The sequence below is a fragment of the Biomphalaria glabrata genome, chromosome 1, assembly GCF_947242115.1.
Source record: "Biomphalaria glabrata chromosome 1, xgBioGlab47.1, whole genome shotgun sequence".
Lineage (NCBI taxonomy): Eukaryota > Metazoa > Mollusca > Gastropoda > Planorbidae > Biomphalaria > Biomphalaria glabrata.
In genome coordinates, this window is record NC_074711.1 from 79021712 (window position 1) to 79042515 (window position 20804).

General features: G+C 37.4%; 1 protein-coding gene across 8 annotated transcripts in view; it reads left to right on the forward strand.

Annotated features, from left to right (window-relative positions):
- Nucleotides 1–19834, forward strand: part of LOC129923933 (zwei Ig domain protein zig-8-like) — a 297168-nt gene extending 277334 nt beyond the window's left edge. For 4 of the 8 annotated variants that reach the window (XM_056017139.1, XM_056017129.1, XM_056017123.1 and 1 more), the window contains exons 4-10: nt 2899–3003; nt 3146–3260; nt 9001–9033; nt 10153–10373; nt 11864–11984; nt 12934–12957; nt 13708–19834. In XM_056017139.1, coding sequence (XP_055873114.1) covers nt 2899–3003; nt 3146–3260; nt 9001–9033; nt 10153–10373; nt 11864–11984; nt 12934–12957; nt 13708–13820 — 732 coding nt within the window. In that variant the 3' untranslated portion in view covers nt 13821–19834. The remainder of the gene's footprint in view (nt 1–2898; nt 3004–3145; nt 3261–9000; nt 9034–10152; nt 10374–11863; nt 11985–12933; nt 12958–13707) is intronic. The other 4 variants (XM_056017147.1, XM_056017154.1, XM_056017160.1 and 1 more) reach the window with 4 other exon arrangements.
- Nucleotides 19835–20804: the final 970 nt, after the last annotated feature.

Sequence of the window (20804 nt, forward strand, 5' to 3'; positions counted from 1 at the left end):
TGCCTTTTTGTGCAATTTCTATTGGTACCACAAAGCTTGCCAGATTAGTATTACTTGTAGATTGCTTCTAAGATTGAGAAGATCATCCGCTTCTAACTCATTTACTTGAAACAACAAACTATACGTCACAGCCAAAGCACGTAGTGAAGATGCCGTTTCGTCTTGCGTCGAAAGCGAATTAAAACCTATATAGAAACACCCGACGACGGAGTAATTTGAGAGCTTCTGACGACACTGACGACGCATGTAATGGGGGGTGGTATAAGGCTGAGAGATAGAATCGGTGCCTATTCTTCGTCAAAAGATTCAGAACTATTTTGAAAAATGTTTCGATAAAATAAATAATATTTGCGTATGGAACTAAAGAGCCGCAAGTGGCTCGCGAGCCGCAAGTTGCCGACCCCGGGGCTATTCGGCTCCTATACATTACACAGTCATTAAGTCCAACGCCATTGTATAGAGGCTGAATCGAGTAATAGATTGATTTCTCGCTTAACTCACACAAGGATATATAAATTCGTCTGTATATATTTTAAATATTAAATCTCTTTTTTTGGTCTTAATAATATTGAATGTGTTTTTCTTTTTTGGGAGAATTATTCATTGTTGCGACAACTAGTACTAAAAAAGGAGAAACATTCTTAAAACCAGATATTAGAAAGATCAATTGGCTGATGCGCATGCGCTTGCACGAGCAAGAATAAAGACATTGACACTTCTCTCTCTTAATGTCAGTCTAAGCCCAGCCTAAGGTCAAAGACAAAATAATTAAGTGACCTAATGGTTATGGAGATGGGAGAAGGGGCGGTCTAAGGGACGTAACTGCTACGTAAGACACGGGCAGAACTAAGAAATTGAAAGTCAAAAGCAGAGAACAATCTAGAATGACAGTTTCAGTTTTTCATCAAATAAAAATAGCTATCAAAAAAATTAAGGATTTTAAACAAAACAAAACAAACGACGACATGCCTTCCCAAATGTAAATTATTGGTTGTCACCTTCTAGTACAGTTTTTCTCAAACTGCGATCCAGGATCCCGAGAGGTCCTCAATACGAACATAAGAGGTCAGCAGAGAGATGAAAATTGTATGCAATTCAAATAACGTCTTCACCTAAAGCCCGTTTATCCAATCAGATAATTATACTAATAGTCCACTCGCCACTTGCTATTACGTAGTATCCTATGACGACCTACACCAAAGGTTTGAAAACATTCTTCAACTCGATATTTCTGAATGGCTAGTAGCAAGCAGTGTGAACAAACTCACATCCCAATCACTGATAAATCCACACTAAAACAGGAGCAGCTTATTGAAATATCCACAAACGAGGAACTTAAGCCAATGTCTGAACAAGGATACCAGAAAGTTTATAGTCTGCATTACGTGTCATTCCTCATAACTTGTTGATTGATCATCCATCTTCTTATTTGGTACAACATAGATTTATTAATTGAACCCCGAGTTATAGAACCTTTGAAACTTATCTGTGTTTAGCTCTATCTATCTTTGTGTGTCTGTGTGTCTGTGTGTATGTGTGTCTGTGTGTATGTGTGTATGTGTGTCTGTGTGTATGTGTGTGCAGACGAGGCGAAATTAAATGCCTCCAAAAGTATTCGAGAGCTTGGATAAATAAATACTTAAGAATACATTGAGGAGAAAAGAGAACAAAAATTCTTGGGTTGATGCCTAGTGTTTCCACTTTTATCTCGCCGCCCATATTTCTTCAGCCTGTTTAGTCTAACTTTTATGCACTCTACCAGTCAACATTTTTACAAAGCGTATATCAACTCTGTCTGTCTGGTCAAAAGTTTGTACACGTTATTTCTCCCACACCCAGACTCGGATCAAGCTGAAATTTCGGACATTTATTTCTTTTACCTGACAACACAAAATTCAATGAAAAAAAAAATATTTTTTTTTTTGGTATCTCGAACAAGGGAAAGAAATTTTACATAACAAATGTGGTGGTATACGTTGAATTAGTCCCCTTTATTCTTTGCTTTGTACAGAGAAAAGTTTGAAACTAACAATAGATAGGTATAAAAATGTATTTTCATAAGCACCTCCCAGGCACAGTGGTTAGTGTGTTGGCTTAAGCCCTCGAGTTCGAATTCAGGTCGTTTATCCTTTTATAATTTTTTTCTTGTTTTGGACTTCAGTCCATTCGAATTCTTTGATCAAATGAGACTAAAAATTGTCGCAATAATAGTATGTTTAAATATTAAGAATTGCTTATGCTGGTCACAGCAAGAAACTATATCGACTATTTCTTTTCCAATAACTCCCATTCATCGATTCACGTGGTGGCCGACTAGTTTTTATTCCAGGAGTTCACGGAACACCAAGTCAGGGCTCGCGGAACGCTAGGGTTCCACAGAACACAATTTGGGAAACACTGCGTTAAACTAATCATCCAAGTTGTCTGCCTGTCACCTCGATGGTACGGAGCTCGAAAGAGAACAATCGATAAAGATGGCCTGAAAACGGAAACTGTCACGTGACCACCTCTGGGCAGTTTAGACCAATAGCTTGGTTGCGACGTCACTGGTCAGTGTTCAGGCCTTCTGTTTGGTCTCGGCTCGATTCCTACCGTCCAGTAGAAGGTTGGGTTATGACGTCATACTCTTCCTTTCTGAAGAAACGTCCCAAACAAGCAAAAACAAACAAAAAAACACTTCGCTATGAAAGTCAGTGTCATTGCCAGTGTCATTGTCAGCGTCATTGTCATTGTCAGTGTCAGCGTCAGTGTCATTGTAAGTGACAGCGTCATTGTAAGTGACAGCGTCATTGTCAGTGTCAATGTCAGCTTCAATAGCAGTATTATTCTGTTCCTTGATATTGTATGGTATTTGCATCTTATTTATTTAGTATTCTGTAAATGTCTTTCTCTGTTCAGATTGCCTGGAGAAAAGTTGGTGATAATCACATCCTAACAGTTGGTTCATTTACATGGGTCAGAGAAAATAACATACAGGTGGACAATAAATTTGAGGATGGCCAGGTAAGAGTTACACAGATTGCTTCTGAATATGCTCGTATATTCTCTCTCTCTCTCTCTCTCTCTCTCTCTCTCTCTCTCATTGTTAGAGTACTATAAAATATCCCCATGACCCCTGACCTCCTTATTCGCTGTGTTCCTCCAGGTGTCCCGATGGAACCTCCTCATTAAGGCTGTGAAGAAGGAGGACGAAGGGACCTACCAGTGCCAGATCACAGACAAGACTCCTTTAAGGATACACATCTACCTGACTGTCAAACGTACGTGAACTCACAGGCACGCACACACACACACACAGATACATACACACACATACATACAAACAGATACCTACACGCACAGACATAGACACAATAAATGTGTACATAGGCGTATTTAATTGTTGTTAAGAGAAGTCTTGAACACACATTTTAAACCATTTCTTTCTTCCTCCACCTTTTTATTTCTTTTAACCACATCGCATTGGATTTTTTAAAAAAATGGGGCCCAGAAAAAAAAGAGTTTTTTTTTTTCTGAACTTTTTTATTTTCACCTTTCGGGTAGCAATGCCCCTGATAAATGAACCCATCTACTAAAAGATAGGGCGTGCGATGGTCATTGTAGTAATGGACGAACGTGGAGAGGTAAAGAAAACTTTGGTTGGCCAGGAAATCAAGTGCATTCTTCATTCTATGCCTTCTCCCAACCCACCTCTTTAAATTGCATGCACTAACTAAAATCCATGAACTTTTGGGGTGTTAAAATCTATACAAACTTGTCGACATCAAGGGCAAATAACTACAGCATGTACTTTAACCGATATCACCCTTGAGTTATCTCATCTTTGGTACCAGTGACTACACAACATGTTTTTTACAATCTCCCACGCACAGCTCCACACACAACCACACACCGTGTTCCCACCTTGTTCTTATAGAAACCAAGTTATCTCAAAAATTAAACCCAGACTCCTGAGAGAAAAAAAATCTCCCTAGATTCAGATAACATGCTTTACTCGTTCTCAGAAATGTAATTAAATTTAATGAGACAAGACTTCATTTAATTACCGCAAATTTCTCATGCATCAAAACATAGCTCTGAATCATCTCTCGTATCAGGTAAACTTTATAGGCTGTCAAAAAATAATAAATAGGGGAAAAAAAGCGTAGTTTGGCATCCAAATATTTTCCTGCATAATATAAAGACTGTGTAAAAAATTTCAATACAGCGTGTATAGCTCTCATCTTTACTAGGAATCGTTGGGATCAGTGGCGTAGCTATGGTGGGGGTAGAGGAGAATTTGAAAATCCCCCAGGGCCCCCACCTGACGGGGGCCCCAAAATGAGTGTTCAAATATTTTTTTTTACATTAAACATTAAATATTACGCCTTTATCTGATGTCATAATGTCGAATGTTAAAATGCAGGGACCCCCTAAAAATGCACATCCCTCCCCGGGCCCCCAAATGATGGGAACTCGCTAGCTACGCCACTGGTTGGGATAGATGGTAAGTATTGAGTCTCAGACCTCACTTAAGATTGAGTTAATACGACTGTCAGTCTCAACTTTAAAGGTCACGTGGTTTTGGTAGGAGAGCTATCCTAGAAATGTACAATACATCATTGGGAATGTCAATGTTACAGATGTTCTTCCATTGTCTATCCACGCGAGACCAATCATTTTAGTAGGCCTCAACACTGACATGCGACGTCACACCCTGTGGGCAGTTTAGACCAATAGCTCGTTGCCACGTCAAAGGTCAGTGTTACGACCTACTCTAACGTCGCCTAATGCTTGTCGTTACAATTATATTGCTTGGGGTCTTGAATTATAAGAAATGACGTACCTATATTTACATCAGACTAGGATAATGCGTTTAAAAGGGACCTAATCCATGATTTTCTTCAAAGCGCAAGTTTGAAGTGTGAAAGGATGTTGGCATGAAATAATAAAACTTTGACTTCATGATTTAAGAAATTTAAGATGATCACAATCTCAGAAATGGCTATCTTAACATCTTAACACCAAAAAGCCGAGCACATCTCGGCAGATTGGGCCTAATTCAGCTTTACCTCGACCATGAGACCAAAGGGAAGAATTTCTCCCAATGACAATGATAGAGAGATTGGTTTTTCGCAAAACACTGTGTCCAAAAATACCCCAATCAACTAGATGTTCATTGTCAACTAGGTGTTCATTGTCAACTAGATGTTCATTGTCAACTAGATGTTCATTGTCAACTAGGTGTTCATTGTCAACTAGATGTTCATAGTCAACTAGATGTTCATTGTCAACTAGATGTTCATTGTCTACTAAATGTTCATAATCAACTAGGTGTTCATTGTCAACTAGATGTTCATTGTCAACTAGATGTTCATTGTCAACTAGATGTTCATTGTCAACTAGGTGTTCATTGTCAACTAGATGTTCATTGTCAACTAGATGTTCATAATCAACTAGGTGTTCATTGTCAACTAGATGTTCATTGTCACCTAGATGTTCATTGTCAACTAGATGTTCATTGTCAACTAGATGTTCATTGTCTACTAGATGTTCATTGTCAACTAGGTGTTCATTGTCAACTAGATGTTCATTGTCAACTAGGTGTTCATTGTCAACTAGATGTTCATTGTCAACTAGATGTTCATAATCAACTAGGTGTTCATTGTCAACTAGGTGTTCATTGTCAACTAGATGTTCATTGTCAACTAGATGTTCATTGTCTACTAGATGTTCATTGTCTACTAGATGTTCATTGTCAACTAGGTGTTCATTGTCAACTAGATGTTCATTGTCAACTATGTGTTCATTGTCTACTAGGTGTTTATTGTCAACTAGATGTTCATAGACAACTTGATCTTCATTGTCAACTAGATGTTCATTGTCAACTAGATCTTCATTGTCAACTAGATCTTCATTGTCAACTAGATGTTCATTGTTCATAGACAACTTGATCTTCATTGTCAACTAGATGTTCATTGTCAACTAGATCTTCATTGTCAACTAGATCTTCATTGTCAACTAGATGTTCATTGTCAACTAGATGTTCATTGTCAACTAGATCTTCATTGTCAACTAGATGTTCATCGTCAACTAGATGTTCATTGTCAACTAGATGCTCATTGTCAACTAGATGTTCATTGTCAACTTGATGTTCATCGTCAACTAGATGTTCATTGTCAACTAGATCTTCATTGTCAACTAGATGTTCATTGCCAACTAGATGTTCATAGACAACTTGATCTTCATTGTCAACTAGATGTTCATTGTCAACTAGATGTTCATTGTCAACTAGGTATTCATTGTCAACTTGATGTTCATCGTCAACTAAATGTCCATTGTTTTTGTGGATATGAACTCTTGAGCTTGAGGTTCGACTGGCCCACGTAGCCAGAGGAGGAGCATCACTTGAGAGTTCTTCGTCTTTCAACACCTAATCGTGAGAGAGGAGTCACCTCAGCCTGCGACCCTCGTTAAGTGGTTAGGGATGTTGGACACTCGACTCGAGTAGAGTTGTGTTTACTGAGCGCCTAAAGTCAGCACGGAAAACCTTCTCCCACAATCCCTCTCCTCCACTGGTCCCCCCCCCCCCACACACATACACTGGTCCACAAATGAGATTGGACCATTGCGCTCTGAGCTAAGCATGAAAGTAGCGCTATATAAAAAAAAAGCTATAATAATAATCTTGAGTGTTACCTAAGTTCTCTTATGTTGAACAGCTTGTATTCACTTTGCTCTTTAGGAAGTCGGTTATCAGCAGTGTGCAAAGTGTCTAGCCCATCTTAGTACCTAGTTAACTTTGCTTTCAAATTGTCACGCTCCGACATCTGTTGAATCTCCTAACCTACAAATCTACAATGTTATCTGGCCAGTTCAGCTGTTGTACTTCGGTTAAGGCTAGAGGAAAGGAACTAACTTAGTATAGTTCCATAAACTAACTATTCTTTCCAGATCCAATTCGTTGCTACTACTTGCTACTTCAATACTTTTTTGTTGGTGTTTTTTTCTTTTGGTTGGGGGGAAGAATCTGTAGCAAATCAATGTTACCTTCACAATTTATTGGCAGTACATTTTCATGGAACATTTGAAAGTTAGCCAAAAATTTTTTTTTTTTTTGGGTCCTCTTCCTTGTTCTTGTTTTCTGTTGCAGCGCATCAGGACTTTTTATTTTGAGGTCATCGTTCAGTAAATTACCTAGTCATTATGTTCATGTGGCAAGCACTTCGAACTGTCGCCTTGATGGTCACTGGCTCGAATCGTGTCCGCCGCCAACGGCTAGCCCCTGCTGTCCTGCAGGGGCTTTGGCTTAAGCGAGACCTAAATCGGCATAGAAGGCCTGAACACTGACCTGCCACGTAGCGACCTGTGGGTAGTGGAGACCAATAGCTCTTTGCTACATCACAACTAGAACGTATTAATTTTCATTCCTAGCGAAATACTTACAATTGGAAGTTGTGAGTGACCTGTTAATTTCTGTATTTCATATATAGGCACAATTTGTGTGTGTGTGTGCATAAATTGAATTGATAAGTTTACTCTCTAAACATTGATTTTTCAAGGAATTGGGTGAGAGAAACGTGAGTCATAGGGTTCAAGAATAATTTGTGTACTTCTCTGGTTCATCTACATCTGGTTTTGAGAAACTTGAGCTATGAACTCTACATAATCCATTCATAATCCATACATAATCCAGTCGTGAGCTCTACCAAAATCTAACTGCCTCATCGCCCATTCGTGGCATGCCCAGATATATTCTTAAACTTCTGTGACGGCGTTACATCTGGCATTTGTTTTGAAAGTGAGACAGACATTTAGGTCAGACATTCAGACAGGAAGTGATACAATGCACAAGGTTCTGACAGACATAATGTTTGGAGATCTACTTAAAAGGCTCGGGAGTGCTTGCAATGAAGAGCAGGGGGCGCTCTAGGTTGTTCTATTCTCTTAGCATTGGTAGGTCTAATCTATATTTAGCCATCGGAAAGTCAGTCAGAATGGCACTGACACTGATATAAAGTAAGCCCCAGAAGTCACTATCGTTACTATCAGAATGTCTGCGTTGTATTTTATGTTAGTAAAGTTAAAACATGTCGCTGTTGGTTTGTCGGGGGGGGGGGGGGGGGGGTTTAGTATAAAAAAAAAAAAATATCGTATATATGCAACAACGGAACAAAGATTTTTTTTATCTCTTCTTATCTTATATATTACAGACGTTACTTCGAAAAAGAAGAAAATTACGTCCTACGCTTTGCGTGTATCAGTCTAGCCGTACATTTACTTAAACTGTGTTAAGTCATTGGTTTTTCTGGCTGATTCAGACAACCCATTTCATGCTCTAACGGCACTAGGGAAGAAAGGCACTTATACAAATTAATCCTAGCATATGGAATAAGAAATGTGTCATAATCTTTGTGTCTTTCTGAGTATTTTATTACGTTTTTTTTTTTGTTCTATTTATAAGTTATAGTTCAGTGGGTTTTTTTTTGTATTATTGCTACTTTACTTTTTAGTTTTCTGTCCTGAAGGGTTATGTGTGGACAGGGACGGAGCAGTGATATGAGCCCACTAATGTATTATGTACCGAAGGGGAAAGACTGACCCCTCTAACACCCAGGCAGTCGCGATGTTTACCTGTCATGTATGTTCGCAAATGCGTCTCTAAGATATGGATCCATTGCCACAAGAAAAAATGCTTTACTTGAGGACCCATGGTCGTTTTTTCTACTATAGGCGAACAGCAACGGTTGAATTAATGCAATTAAAAATGTTCATGGAACATTTGAAAGTTAGTCAAAAGTTAATATTTTTGGGGCGTCTTCCTTGTTCTTGTTTTTGCAATTAACCATTCAGTCCGTCACCATGTACTTTTAAATTTATAGACACAATAAGCTTTAACTAGCATTTATTGTGCAAAGTATACAATATATTCTTTATAAAGAAAAAGACATTTGTCGCTTCATTCTTTGTGTGAATCCATGCAGTTCATCTTAACTTGTTCCTTTTTCTCTTCCTCTACAGCCCGACCTCCAGTGAATAAATCAGGTAGGAAATGTACGTACAGTCTTGGTTACTTCCATAACACTAACACTAGCACTAACCCTAGCACTAACCCTAGCACTAACCCTAGCACTAACCCTAGCACTAGCCCTAACACTAGCCCTAACACTAGCACTAGCCCTAACACTAACCATTAGAATTGGCTTTTGTCACATTCTGGCCTGTACAAAATGTAAACGAATTGTGGCACCTATTTCTAAATATATTTTTTTATATAAATGCTTTTTTCTTTTTATTTATGTGAGTCTCATACTGTGACTAGTTATATTTGGTTATCCTGTGTGTTGAAGTATTGCTTTTCTCTCTGTTCTATACCAGTGATGCCCAAAATACGGCCCGTGGGTCAGATCCGGCCCGCGACATGGTTCCATCCACCCCGCCGAAACGTCTGCACAAAGTGTAGAAAATTCTACCTTTAAAAAAATTGAAAACTCTATCTTTACCTACGTTAGGGACCTCACGTTTTCTCGGATTGGTACCATGACCTTTGTGTGATCATTAAATGTAGAATCTACCAGGAAACGTGAACGGAGTTTTACTTCATTGTGCAACTTGATAATAAGCCGACATAGAAAGAAAGTGTGGCTGTTTGGAGAAAAAAAAAACAACAACGTATAAACGGCATTATAAAACAAATTTGAAAGCATTCTTGGTATGAGTCGCGAATAAAAGATTGTCAAACTACTTCTAGAGATTGGAGGATTGATGGGAATAGTTTTAAAAAGGAGACAAGAAAATGAGTCGGTGGTTAAGCTATCTACAATGTCGCTCACATTTGAAGTAGAGAAATGAAGCAGTTGTCCGACGCCTAAAAAAAGATGAACCTCAGATATCCCATTAATTAATATAAGTACTTGATCCACGGGTTTTTAATTAAATAGTTTTAGCAGTTTGAGGTCAATTTAATTTTTTTTGTACCTTTTTGGTAATATGGCCCGCGACACGAGTGTCGGAAATTAAAATGGCCCGCAGACCGAATTTAGGTTGGGCATCACTGTTCTACACTATTGTTTATCCTGTATGTTAGCCATAAGTCAAATTACTCATTAAGTTTCCAATTGACGCCTTCAGCTTTTCGCTAACACGCTCCTTCCTGCTAACCTCTGCCCACAGTTGTAGCGCCACGGCTAACAGAACCCCAACTTCCATCCTCAGTTTTTAATCTGACGGGCACGGAATTCGTGGACCGTAACGACCCCATTCTGTTAGAGTGCAAGGCCACCGGCGCCACCCTTGCACCGGAGAAAGTCGATTGGTTCAAAGATGGACTCAAACTGGACACAAACAACAGAGACCATCCCAGAATCCAGTTGGAAGAGTACACTTCCTTGCAGGTAAGGTCATGGTCATAATAATGAAATGTCTATTGCCACGAGTGTTTGGAGAGGTGGGTATGGTCTCCACGATCATGTGACACACGTGGATCCGAATGTGCAACTAAATCTTTTCTAGACAGTAGAATACAATGGAGGCGCAATGGCTGAGTGGTAAAGCGATTGGCTTCTAAACCGGGAGGCCGGGTTTGAATCTTGGTGATGACAGGGATTTTTAATTTCGTGATCTTTGGGCGCCTCAGAGCCCATCCAGTTCTAATGGGTACCTGTTCATTAGTTGGGCAAAATTAAAGGCGGTAGTTCGTTGTGCTGGCCACATGAAACCCTCGTTAACCGTGGGACACAGAAACAGATGACCTTTACATAGTCTGCCCTACAGATAACAATGTATGAAAGGGAAAGTTTACTTTACTAGGATGCAATGAAGTAACTCAGTGCTGAATAAAATTGTATAGGAGTTCAATATTTTCAAACTCAATTCGCTTAAATGAGTGATTCAAAACATAAATCAATTGTTAAACGATAACTTGGAATAAAATAGGCTGAAGATACAAGAGAACTTTAAAGATCTAATATTAAATAAGCACAACATTAAAAAATCTACTTGAGACGATGACTACTGTGTACAATACAATTACCAACTAGCCTTCATGTTCCACATTTAGCAGCGTACAACGATCGTTCAGGGTTGTTTCCGTTAAGTGATAGTAAGTTCTATCAGCTACCAATGATTGTACCTTGACCCTACATCACCAATCAAGGTTATCTAGAATGGTCTGCTTTATTTTCCCACTCACACGCAATGTGACCTAATAAAACTGGTCAGCCGTTGTTGTGTGCTGTCAAGCGGGACATTATAGGCCTACACATGCATGGCACTTATCCACTCTAAGAAACACTCAAACACTAAGCTAAAAAACATATCGACACAATAAAATACAACAATGAAATTAACAAAAGAGTCCTATGTTTATTAAGATTTCTCACGACCTGGCGAAAAAATCAGTTAGATTGCGTGTCTGGCTACAGAACAGCGTGAAAGCATCTGACCGAGTGACATAAAACTTCTTGGCTAGTAAGTGAGGGGGCTAAGTAATTCGAAATTAGACTCGAACTGAATAGTGTTACTTCATCTCCTAAAGTCAGTGTGGAAACCTTCTTTCCAAACGTCTATTTAAGAAGGCACAGAGCTTGCATTAGGAGCATGAAAACGCATGACACAAGACAACAATAATAGTCAGCTCAGAGGTCATGACAACTGACGATTTGAAAACAAGCCTGAAAATACATAGGAAGATTTTCTTTCTCTGTCTGAGGACAGTACAGCAGTAGACCTGTCCTAAGTGGACACTGACTAAGTTTAATTTTGTTTCTTTTTAACGACTCTTGTTTTTTTCCAGGTATTGCTAGAGAATGGATACAATTTTTTATTATAATAGTAATAATGATAATTAAAGATTTGAAAATGTTTTTTAATTATTTCACTACAGGAAGAACGCACGTTGATTAGCAAACTTCGTATAGAACATGCTGACATCAACGACAGTGGTTTGTACATATGTAGGATCTCAGTCTCTGAGGTAGCATCTATCAAGGTGACAGTGTTAGTAGGTGAGTAGTGTGTTGATGAAGCTCAGGGGTTAAGCTGATAGGTCAAGTTCAAGGGTCAAGTTCATAGGTCACGTGTCATGGGTCATGATCTTACGTCATGTTCTTTGAACATATTCATAGGTCATGTGTCAAGTTCATAGTTCAGGCTTATAGGTCAGGTTCATACAGTGGCGAAGCTAGGGTGAGGGAGGAAGGATGTCCTGTGGCATTTTACGTCTCGAGAGACGATCTTTTCCCTTTGCAACTTTTTGTGTGACTAAAGAGGCCAATCCTTGAGGATGTATTTGAAAGAAACGAACAAAAAGGATTTAGGTCAACAATAATTTTCGGAAGATTCATAACAGTTAGATCTATTTTACTTTTGAATCAAAATAATGGTTTACAATTATTAGCGAAACATCATATGAACGTAACAAGATTGAGTATTGCTGCTTTACCTTGGATAAAGTTTGGTACAAGGAGGGATGTGGAGTTTATATTATTGCAAGCTTTAAACTCTACCTCTAATTTTTTTTATTCAGCTTTAATAAATGCATAGGATATAGAACCTAGCCTTTAGAACTTGGCATCTAGAATCCAACATATAGTATCTAGAACTTACATTTGTTAGAAGAGTAGAGTTCACAGTACAAACTGAACTAGTTGTTGAATGAAAACGTTATTGTGTCTTCCTATGTAGTAACACTGGTTCACTTTAATGTAACAGATATTTATAGTCCATTTGCAAATGTGATCTAGTTTCTATCTCAACCGTTCATATTTTCATCGCCAGCTGGGGGATTGCTTATATATTTTTTATTATCTTAAATTGTGTAGTTGTAAACATTTAGAAAAGACCAGCCCTTTTCAAACGTACTAGTTAGTTCATCAAGTCTAATTGTTTTTTATTTGAGCTATATCTATGGACTCAAACCTATTCTCTTTACATTTCATGTGCTTGGAAACACAGCGGACACAACCAATGTAAAAAGAGGTGAGTACATCTTACTTGCGTAGGTACTTCCGCACTCTTGTAGTGAGTACCTCTAGTCAAGTTGTGTAAGACTTTATATTCTCCCTCTGTTCCAATGAGAAAAACAAAGTAAATTGTACGGTTATCAAATAGGTTTTATAATTGTATGTATTTTTCTGTTGTGTTGTCTTTATATGAGAAACGAGTCCTTGTAATCACAACAAATTTCCGTAAGGATCAATAAAGCAGTCTTAGTCTTAGTCTTAGTCTTAGTTTACATTACTGATTGCTTTTATTTGATTATTCTGTCTTCGTGTTTCAGTCATTCTGTTTCCGTGTGTCAGTCATTCTGTTTCTTTGTGTCAGTCATTCTGTTTCTATGTGTCAGTCATTCTGTTTCCATGTGTCCGTCATTCTGTTTCTTTGTGTCAGTCATTCTGTTTCTTTGTGTCAGTCATTCTGTTTCTTTGTGTCAGTCATTCTGTTTCTATGTGTCCGTCATTCTGTTTCTTTGTGTCCGTCATTCTGTTTCTATGTGTCAGTCATTCTGTTTCTATGTGTCAGTCATTCTGTTTCTTTGTGTCAGTCATTCTGTTTCTATGTGTCAGTCATTCTGTTTCCATGTGTCTGTCATTCTGTTTCCATGTGTCAGTCATTCTGTTTCCATGTGTCAGTCATTCTGTTTCCATGTGTCCGTCATTCTGTTTCTATCAAAACTTCTTAAATTGCAAACTTTAGTTTCTCACATATCCCACTCTGTCTCTCACCAAGGTACAGGTGCCCACGAGGAAGAGGCCGGGTTGAATGGTCATTCAGCGGCTACCCAACACACTTCCGTCGTGCTGACGTTGTCGTTCTTCTGTCTACTGCACATCCTGTTGTGACAGTGTCATCCTAGTGTTGCTGACACCAACCACACCGCACTGCCCATCCGTGATCATGGGACACCCCTTTCACTAAACATGCAGGAGACTGCGTATGTCTTCGTGAGTTCTTAATGAGATGTTTTTCTATGTTTGGACATTCTGTGGCACAGGTCAGTAGAAGCTCATTGCAAGACAAGTCTACACTTGAAGCCGTCAAGATTTTTGCTAGGTCCAACTTCGGCGTCAACTTGGAAAACGAGAACGTTATTTGTGGGGCTTTTGACTAATGCCAGCAGTGATAAAACTTCTACAGAAAGTGCAACACTTCTCCAGATTAAACGCAATTCTTCTTAGACCCCAAAAGACATCGTTTCGGGAATATCCGGGTCACTTGTGTGCAACACTTTAGAGCTGTGCCCGATCAGTAGGATTAGCGTCAAAGCATTTACTGATTTACGAAACTGTACATTATCCAAGTAACTAAAAGTGAATAGTGTATGGTCATATATACGTCTAAATTCGTTATATGATTATATTTAATCTTTCTATGATTATACTTATGTCTAACTTCGTTCCGTTTTATATTTATTTATATGATGAAATCCAAACTTCGTTTTATGACTTTGGAGTTATCAAGTGGGTTGATTGGATTCTATGACGTTTCGCTATATTATATATGTATATAAAGACTCGACATGTACCTAGGAATGAGCATGTAAATAGTATCAAATCTGTTGTTGTATATTGTTAAATATTTCAGAATATTTCAGATCAATTGTCACACTGTCAAAATTGTGTTGTTGTTTTGTTGTGATCATTTGTTTGTTAGGGTTGATTTTATCACAGACTTTGTATGTTTCTAGTTGTTGTTCTCACCACGTGTTTGTTTGTTGTTTCTTTGTTGCTGCTATCGGGTTTTTTGTGTATTTATTTATTTTGGAGTTTGCGTGTCTGTTTCTTAGGTTTGTACATCTGTCATTGAGTGTTTCTCTAGTGACAATGTTTGGGTTTTCATTGATTTGTTAATTTTATTAGTTAATTTGTTTATTTGTAACTGTTATTTTTTAAAAATTGGGGGGGGGGGGGGGGGCTGACTGCTTTTGTTGCGGTGTCTGTGTTTTGTCGTTTGTAGCTGTTTTTGTTGTTGCAAACTGTGGATGTTAGTTAGTAAATGTTGCTGTTGTGACATGGGTTTGTGTGTTTGTTTGTTTTAATCTGTTTCATTCAAAACCGTAGTGCAATCTGTTCTTTTATTTGTTCCATTATGAATCAAACTGAAAGCGGTTCGTAAAAATGTGTGTGTGTAGCATTGCTCAGGGGTAGGTGTACATGTGTGTGTGTGTGTGAATGTGTAGTGAGAGGTACAATAAAGTAGGTAGGCATTGCCTTTCCGTGTTGCCCTCCTTAGAAAAACAAAACGCATCAAATCCCATTTTTTCCAAGCCTGCTTGCCCAAACGATGACGATATCAACTTGGTCAAAAGGTAACAAATACAAAACTTTGCTAAAAACAAAAAAGTTTGTATTTTTTTTTTACACAATTTCAGTCAAGGGGAGATAATACGGTTTGACTTTCGGGGGCATCATGAAAGAATGAGTTATGTGCAGACATTTTTTTTTAATTATTTCAAAAGAGGAAAAAAAATGCAAATACGTTGCTTAGAGACACCATAATTTTAGTTCTGTATTTTAAGTAAATAGTTTGTACTATAAGTAGCTATAGTCAGTCATCTACACCAAGACACCCAATAAAACGAGAAGTAATACTGATGACACATTTTTTTATATACTATGACATTATTATATGAATAGACATACACTCCATTGATTTAGATTCTATAGTTAGTTTTAGTACTTTATCAGTTTAGAATTTTCTGTCTTTAAATATATATATATATATCTGAGAAAGAAAGTTACATAAGCCTCATGTTATCAAAGGTACACAACTCGTCAAATCACAATATTTTTTCTGCATCCTTCACCGAGTGTGAGTTCTAGTTTAAAGGGAGACAAATGTGTTCAGCGTGCATAATACGTATTTGTAATATCATTGTAAATATACTGATGTAAGTAGTTACTACAACCTTTTTGTATTTGAACTAAAGTGTTCCCTAGTAGTATTTACAAACTTTTATTATTTCCCTTGATTACGCTCTTACATATAGAAGGGTCGGCAAGCATTTGCATTCTTTCAAATTCTAGATCTATATGAAGGGAGGTAATCATGATAATGTATATATCTATAGTGTAGCTTCAAATTAAATTACGTTGCTGTTAATTGGGACATTAGTTTTCTTTGTTGTTGATATTGGGCCTATTAGTAATTCCTAAAAGCTGGTATTTTTATAGGTAAGATAAAATATGAATGAGTATTTTAAACATATAAATAGAAATCAACACCTATTTTATGTACCAATAAAAATGAATCAGATCGGACTGGATTAGACCAATGGTGTTCCAGTCTGCCCTACAGACAGGGTAGTTTAAATTCCGACACTCGTGTCGCGGGCCACATCATCGAATAGATACAAAAAAAAAAAGAAATTGAGAATAAACCTTTTTAAATAGTTTTATTAGAAACCCGTAGCACTATTTGGGCTACGTACACACGTATGTCTATTATGTAAGATCAGTTTCATCTGTTTTATTAGTGAAACGTTTGTCTACTCTGCATCGCTCTAGATTTCTCAAGCAAGGATGTCTGGCTTTGTAAGGAAATCAGCTCCATTTGCAGATCTGTCGGAACAATCTTCAGTGGGGATAGGAGTAGCGGAATTATCCAGGAATCTCAACTGTCAACACTTGTCATCGAAAAAACAAACGTCGTGTTCATTTCAATAAATAATAATATAAAACTTAGAATATACTACATTAGAATCAAATCTATCCAAGACAAAGTTAGAGTCCTAACGTAATAACAAATATATTTTTCAAACTTTTTTAAAAATTGCTTCACTTTGTGTCGATGTTTAGGCGGGCCGGATAAAGCCACGTCGCGGGCCGGGTGTGGCCCGCGGGCCGTAGTTTGGGCATCACTGGATTAGACAAATCACATCAATACAGAGATTTACATACAAAGAATAATTAAAAGCTTCTATGATGATAGAAACCACAATTTTCACTACATTAAAACGACTCTGTGTCAATTTCGCTTCCAATTTCGTCTTCTGACTTAAATCCAAACTCCCCCCCCCCCCCCCAATCACCTATGATTCGGTTTAAGAAAAGAAACTGAAAACAAATTTTAAAAAAAAAAAAAAACATTTTTTAATAATTGAATAGCTAGAGAAATCTTCAGCTCTTATGATCTGTAGCCCCCCCCCCCCCCAGCTGACCTATATTGTAGAGCAGAACTTTATTTTCTTAGACCAGTGTACTTTCAAACCTTGTGTTCAATACCAATTAGATCTAAACTTAATGTGTTAAGTTTCTTTTAAAGTTGAATTAAAACTAGGACAGACGCAAAAATAGAGCGGTGAGATTTATAACAAATGAATATTTGATTACAGCAACATCATGAGTAAAAACACTAAATTTAGAGTTTAGAGATACCTTGGGACAGACATAACACTAATACATAAAACACCGAACTTGCAAATACAAAACCTAATGAAATACACAAAGATAAAGGCACGTGTTTTTATTCCACATGCTATGCAGTATACCCACAATCGATCCTTCTTTCCTTATGCTATTTAAGCATGGTACAGGCTTCCTAAATAAGCCAGGGAGTAAATAATGGCTTAGCAGAGTTTCTAATTAGCACAACTAGATTTTGACACAAGGATATCTTCTCTTTTTAATGGAAGGTCTGTAATTGATAAGATAAGATGGGAATTAAGTAGGTCACACGTGTGTATAACTATTGTTATAGTAAAACGTATATTGTAAACCTAATTTAGCGTACCGTAGTTATACGTATTGCCTACTCTAACATGCCAATGAATTGTTTTATACTAAAAGGTTCAAGTAGACGTTTGCTAAAGAATCACTTCAGCTTCACAATGAAGACTTTCGCCTAAACTAAAACAGTTCAATGTGACATCATGTACATGGTAGACAAGAATTTGGATTTGTTTCTCTTTACCAAACAAGTTCTACATTTTTATTTTATCGAAAATCTAATTAATCTTTTGATGGATTAAGAAAAAGTCAAAACATATTTGCAGAATTAGATTTAAGGTAATCTAGTAAAGAATAAAAAAGGTCTCTATTAGGTCGATATAGGCCTCTATTAGGTCTCTATTAGACCTCTATCAGCTGTGAAAGTTAAAGATGCAAGGAAAGTGACAGGCTACAAGAGTCCTAATCACAGACCTTTTAAAGTCCTTACTTTCGCTTCAACTACCTCAGAATCTCAAGACCAAATTGTAATTACCAAAAGTAGGTCAAAAAATGTGAAACTTCCCATTTTGTAGAAATTGTTTGAAAGTTGTGTTTATAATTATTATAACCCTCTATAGATTTCTAGTCAGATATAGACATATTAATTCTGTGTTTCAATTTGGATTCGACTTAAGTGATATTATTTCACGTTTTGTGTTGATTTAATTGATAGTGGACATGTCAAGAACATTATTGTAAGCCTTTCATACTCTCGTCTCACTTGGTGTGAATCTAGCGTAAGCCTTTTCAATAGTTTGTACTTTGTATTGAAATGTTCTGTTTCTGAAACAGTTGACTCTTGATAGTCCGACAATTCGCAATCCGACACATTTAGTTATACGATGCGGCGCCGACGTAAATTCGTGTTATTGACGTATACTGTGCTATGTATAATTGTAAAGTGGAGGTAGGCTTTGTAATTTAGTGCAATATGTGAATAATGAAATCGTATTTTTAATTAGATCAATGAATTGTCTTTTTTGTCTATTTTTCTATATACCTTAGAAAGTCTAAAAGAATATCTCATTAATTCATGAATAGATTTTTTTTTTTACCTTAGTATAATTGAACACTGACCTGCAACGTCGCAACCTCTGGGCCGTTTAGACCAATAGCCTGTTGCCACGTAACGTCTGTACGACCTGGCAACGAGCTATTGGTCTCCACTGCCCACAGGTTGTGACGTTGCAGGTCAGTGTTGAGGCCTTTTATAACGATTGGTCTCGATTAAATTCCAGCTAACCTTTGGTAGTCCGACGTTTTCGGTAATCCGACAGCCCTACGATCCCACAACCGTCGGATTATCATGAGTCAACAATACTATATTTCCTGTCTGTTTTGTTTGTTCCTGTATTAGGTGCTGCGAATTATCAATATGAAGATAAAAAGATATAGTTTTAAATTCAAACTCAAAGTTGGGCCGAGGGTCGACAAAGTTCATAAAAAAAAACCTTGCTCACAGAGCAATTGGAAAAGGTTTTGTGTAGTCGAAGGGATGTGTTCCAAGTTCTGCTAACTCATGTAGTCAACACACGTGTGTGCAAACTAAATGTTCATATTTATTCTAAATTTGTCCTCGGATTTAAGTGTGTACTGTGTTACTGTTGGTTTTTATAGCCAAGATTTCTGATGACAAAAAGTTCGAATCAAAGAGTGTTAAAGAGCTCATTCATTACATGAACATCCTCCTCACAATCATACACAATCATACGCAATCAATTTCTATTTCTTCTTTGTTTGTCCTCCTGTTCCTCTTGTGTGGTTATCCTTCAGTGTCAGAATGGTGAATTGAATAAAGATTTCAAATTGCCACATTGCACTTTGATTTTGTTTTAAATGTTGGATTTGGTTTGTTTTTGGTTTTTTTTTTAGCGCTGGTCGTTGATTCATTTTGTTGAAGCATTGAGAAACGTGTACCGATTATTCTGTGAATGTTTAGAACAAAAAATGACATTGGATTTAAATCAGCTTTGATACTTTAGTCACTTTCTAAGCTACAGGAAGGACTATTTAAAACAAAATGGATGTTCAGAAAAAAAAAAAGTTCAATCCTATATTTTACATAATTTACAAAAATGTATTTGTCTTTGATTTTGTGTGTTTCAATTTATTTTTCATGTTACTTGAAATAAAACTAATTATGTGTCTTTCGTTGTGTTAATTTTGCTTTTTATTTTTTCATTCTATCTTTATATATTTATGAAGTGTTGTGTTAAAATGTGTTCCAATCAGTTTCCCAGAACAGTGCAGCTGGCACACAATTCAATTACAATTTATTTATTTTTTTACATTTCTTTTGTATAGCGCATCTATCATGTTCAGTGCGCTTTAGGTCTAAACTCTTTGGTGGGTATCTGGCAGAAGCTTTCTGTGCTGTCTTTAGGCGATCAGTCAATGATTGCATAGCTCGAGTCGGGATCCGACAATGGAAACAATATGGCACCACCATCAACTAGTCACCATCAACTAGAATTGAAAAGTAAAGTTTCCCTTTTAGATCTTCACAGAGGTTAGATACCCATTAGAGTTGGGTGGACTCAGGGGCGCCCTAAAAATCCCGAAATTCAAAATCCTAGTCTTCACCGAGATTCAAACCCAGGACCACTCAGCCACCGCCCCCCCCCTAGTCACTATCAACTAGTCACCATCAACTAGTCCTTTGTTCCATATTCACTAATTCAAAACAAGTCAAAGAACGCTTCAGTAACAACGGAAACACCTAAGTGTGACTGAATACATCGATTCCAACATAAACCACCTTAGGATGGATTTTCTGAACCCATTTTATGTTCTACAAAGACTTGCACACTCATATTGAATCACAAAGATCTTTCTATCAGAGCCTTTTATCTAATATACATAATTGAGTGTAAGGTATATGTATGTATGTATGTTTGTCCCATATAGAAATCAAAATCGTTTGACCAATCTTGACTAAAGTTGGCATAAATGTTCCTTAGGTCATGGAGGAGACCGTAGTGTATGTTTAATGTCCCTTCCACAACCGGAGGGCCCTAAACAATTTTTTTTAAATCGTGTAAACCCCGTTTTCATATTATTTTATTTTCATATGAAATATGTAGGCTTAACGGGTAAACCCGCAGGCCGTGGGTCATA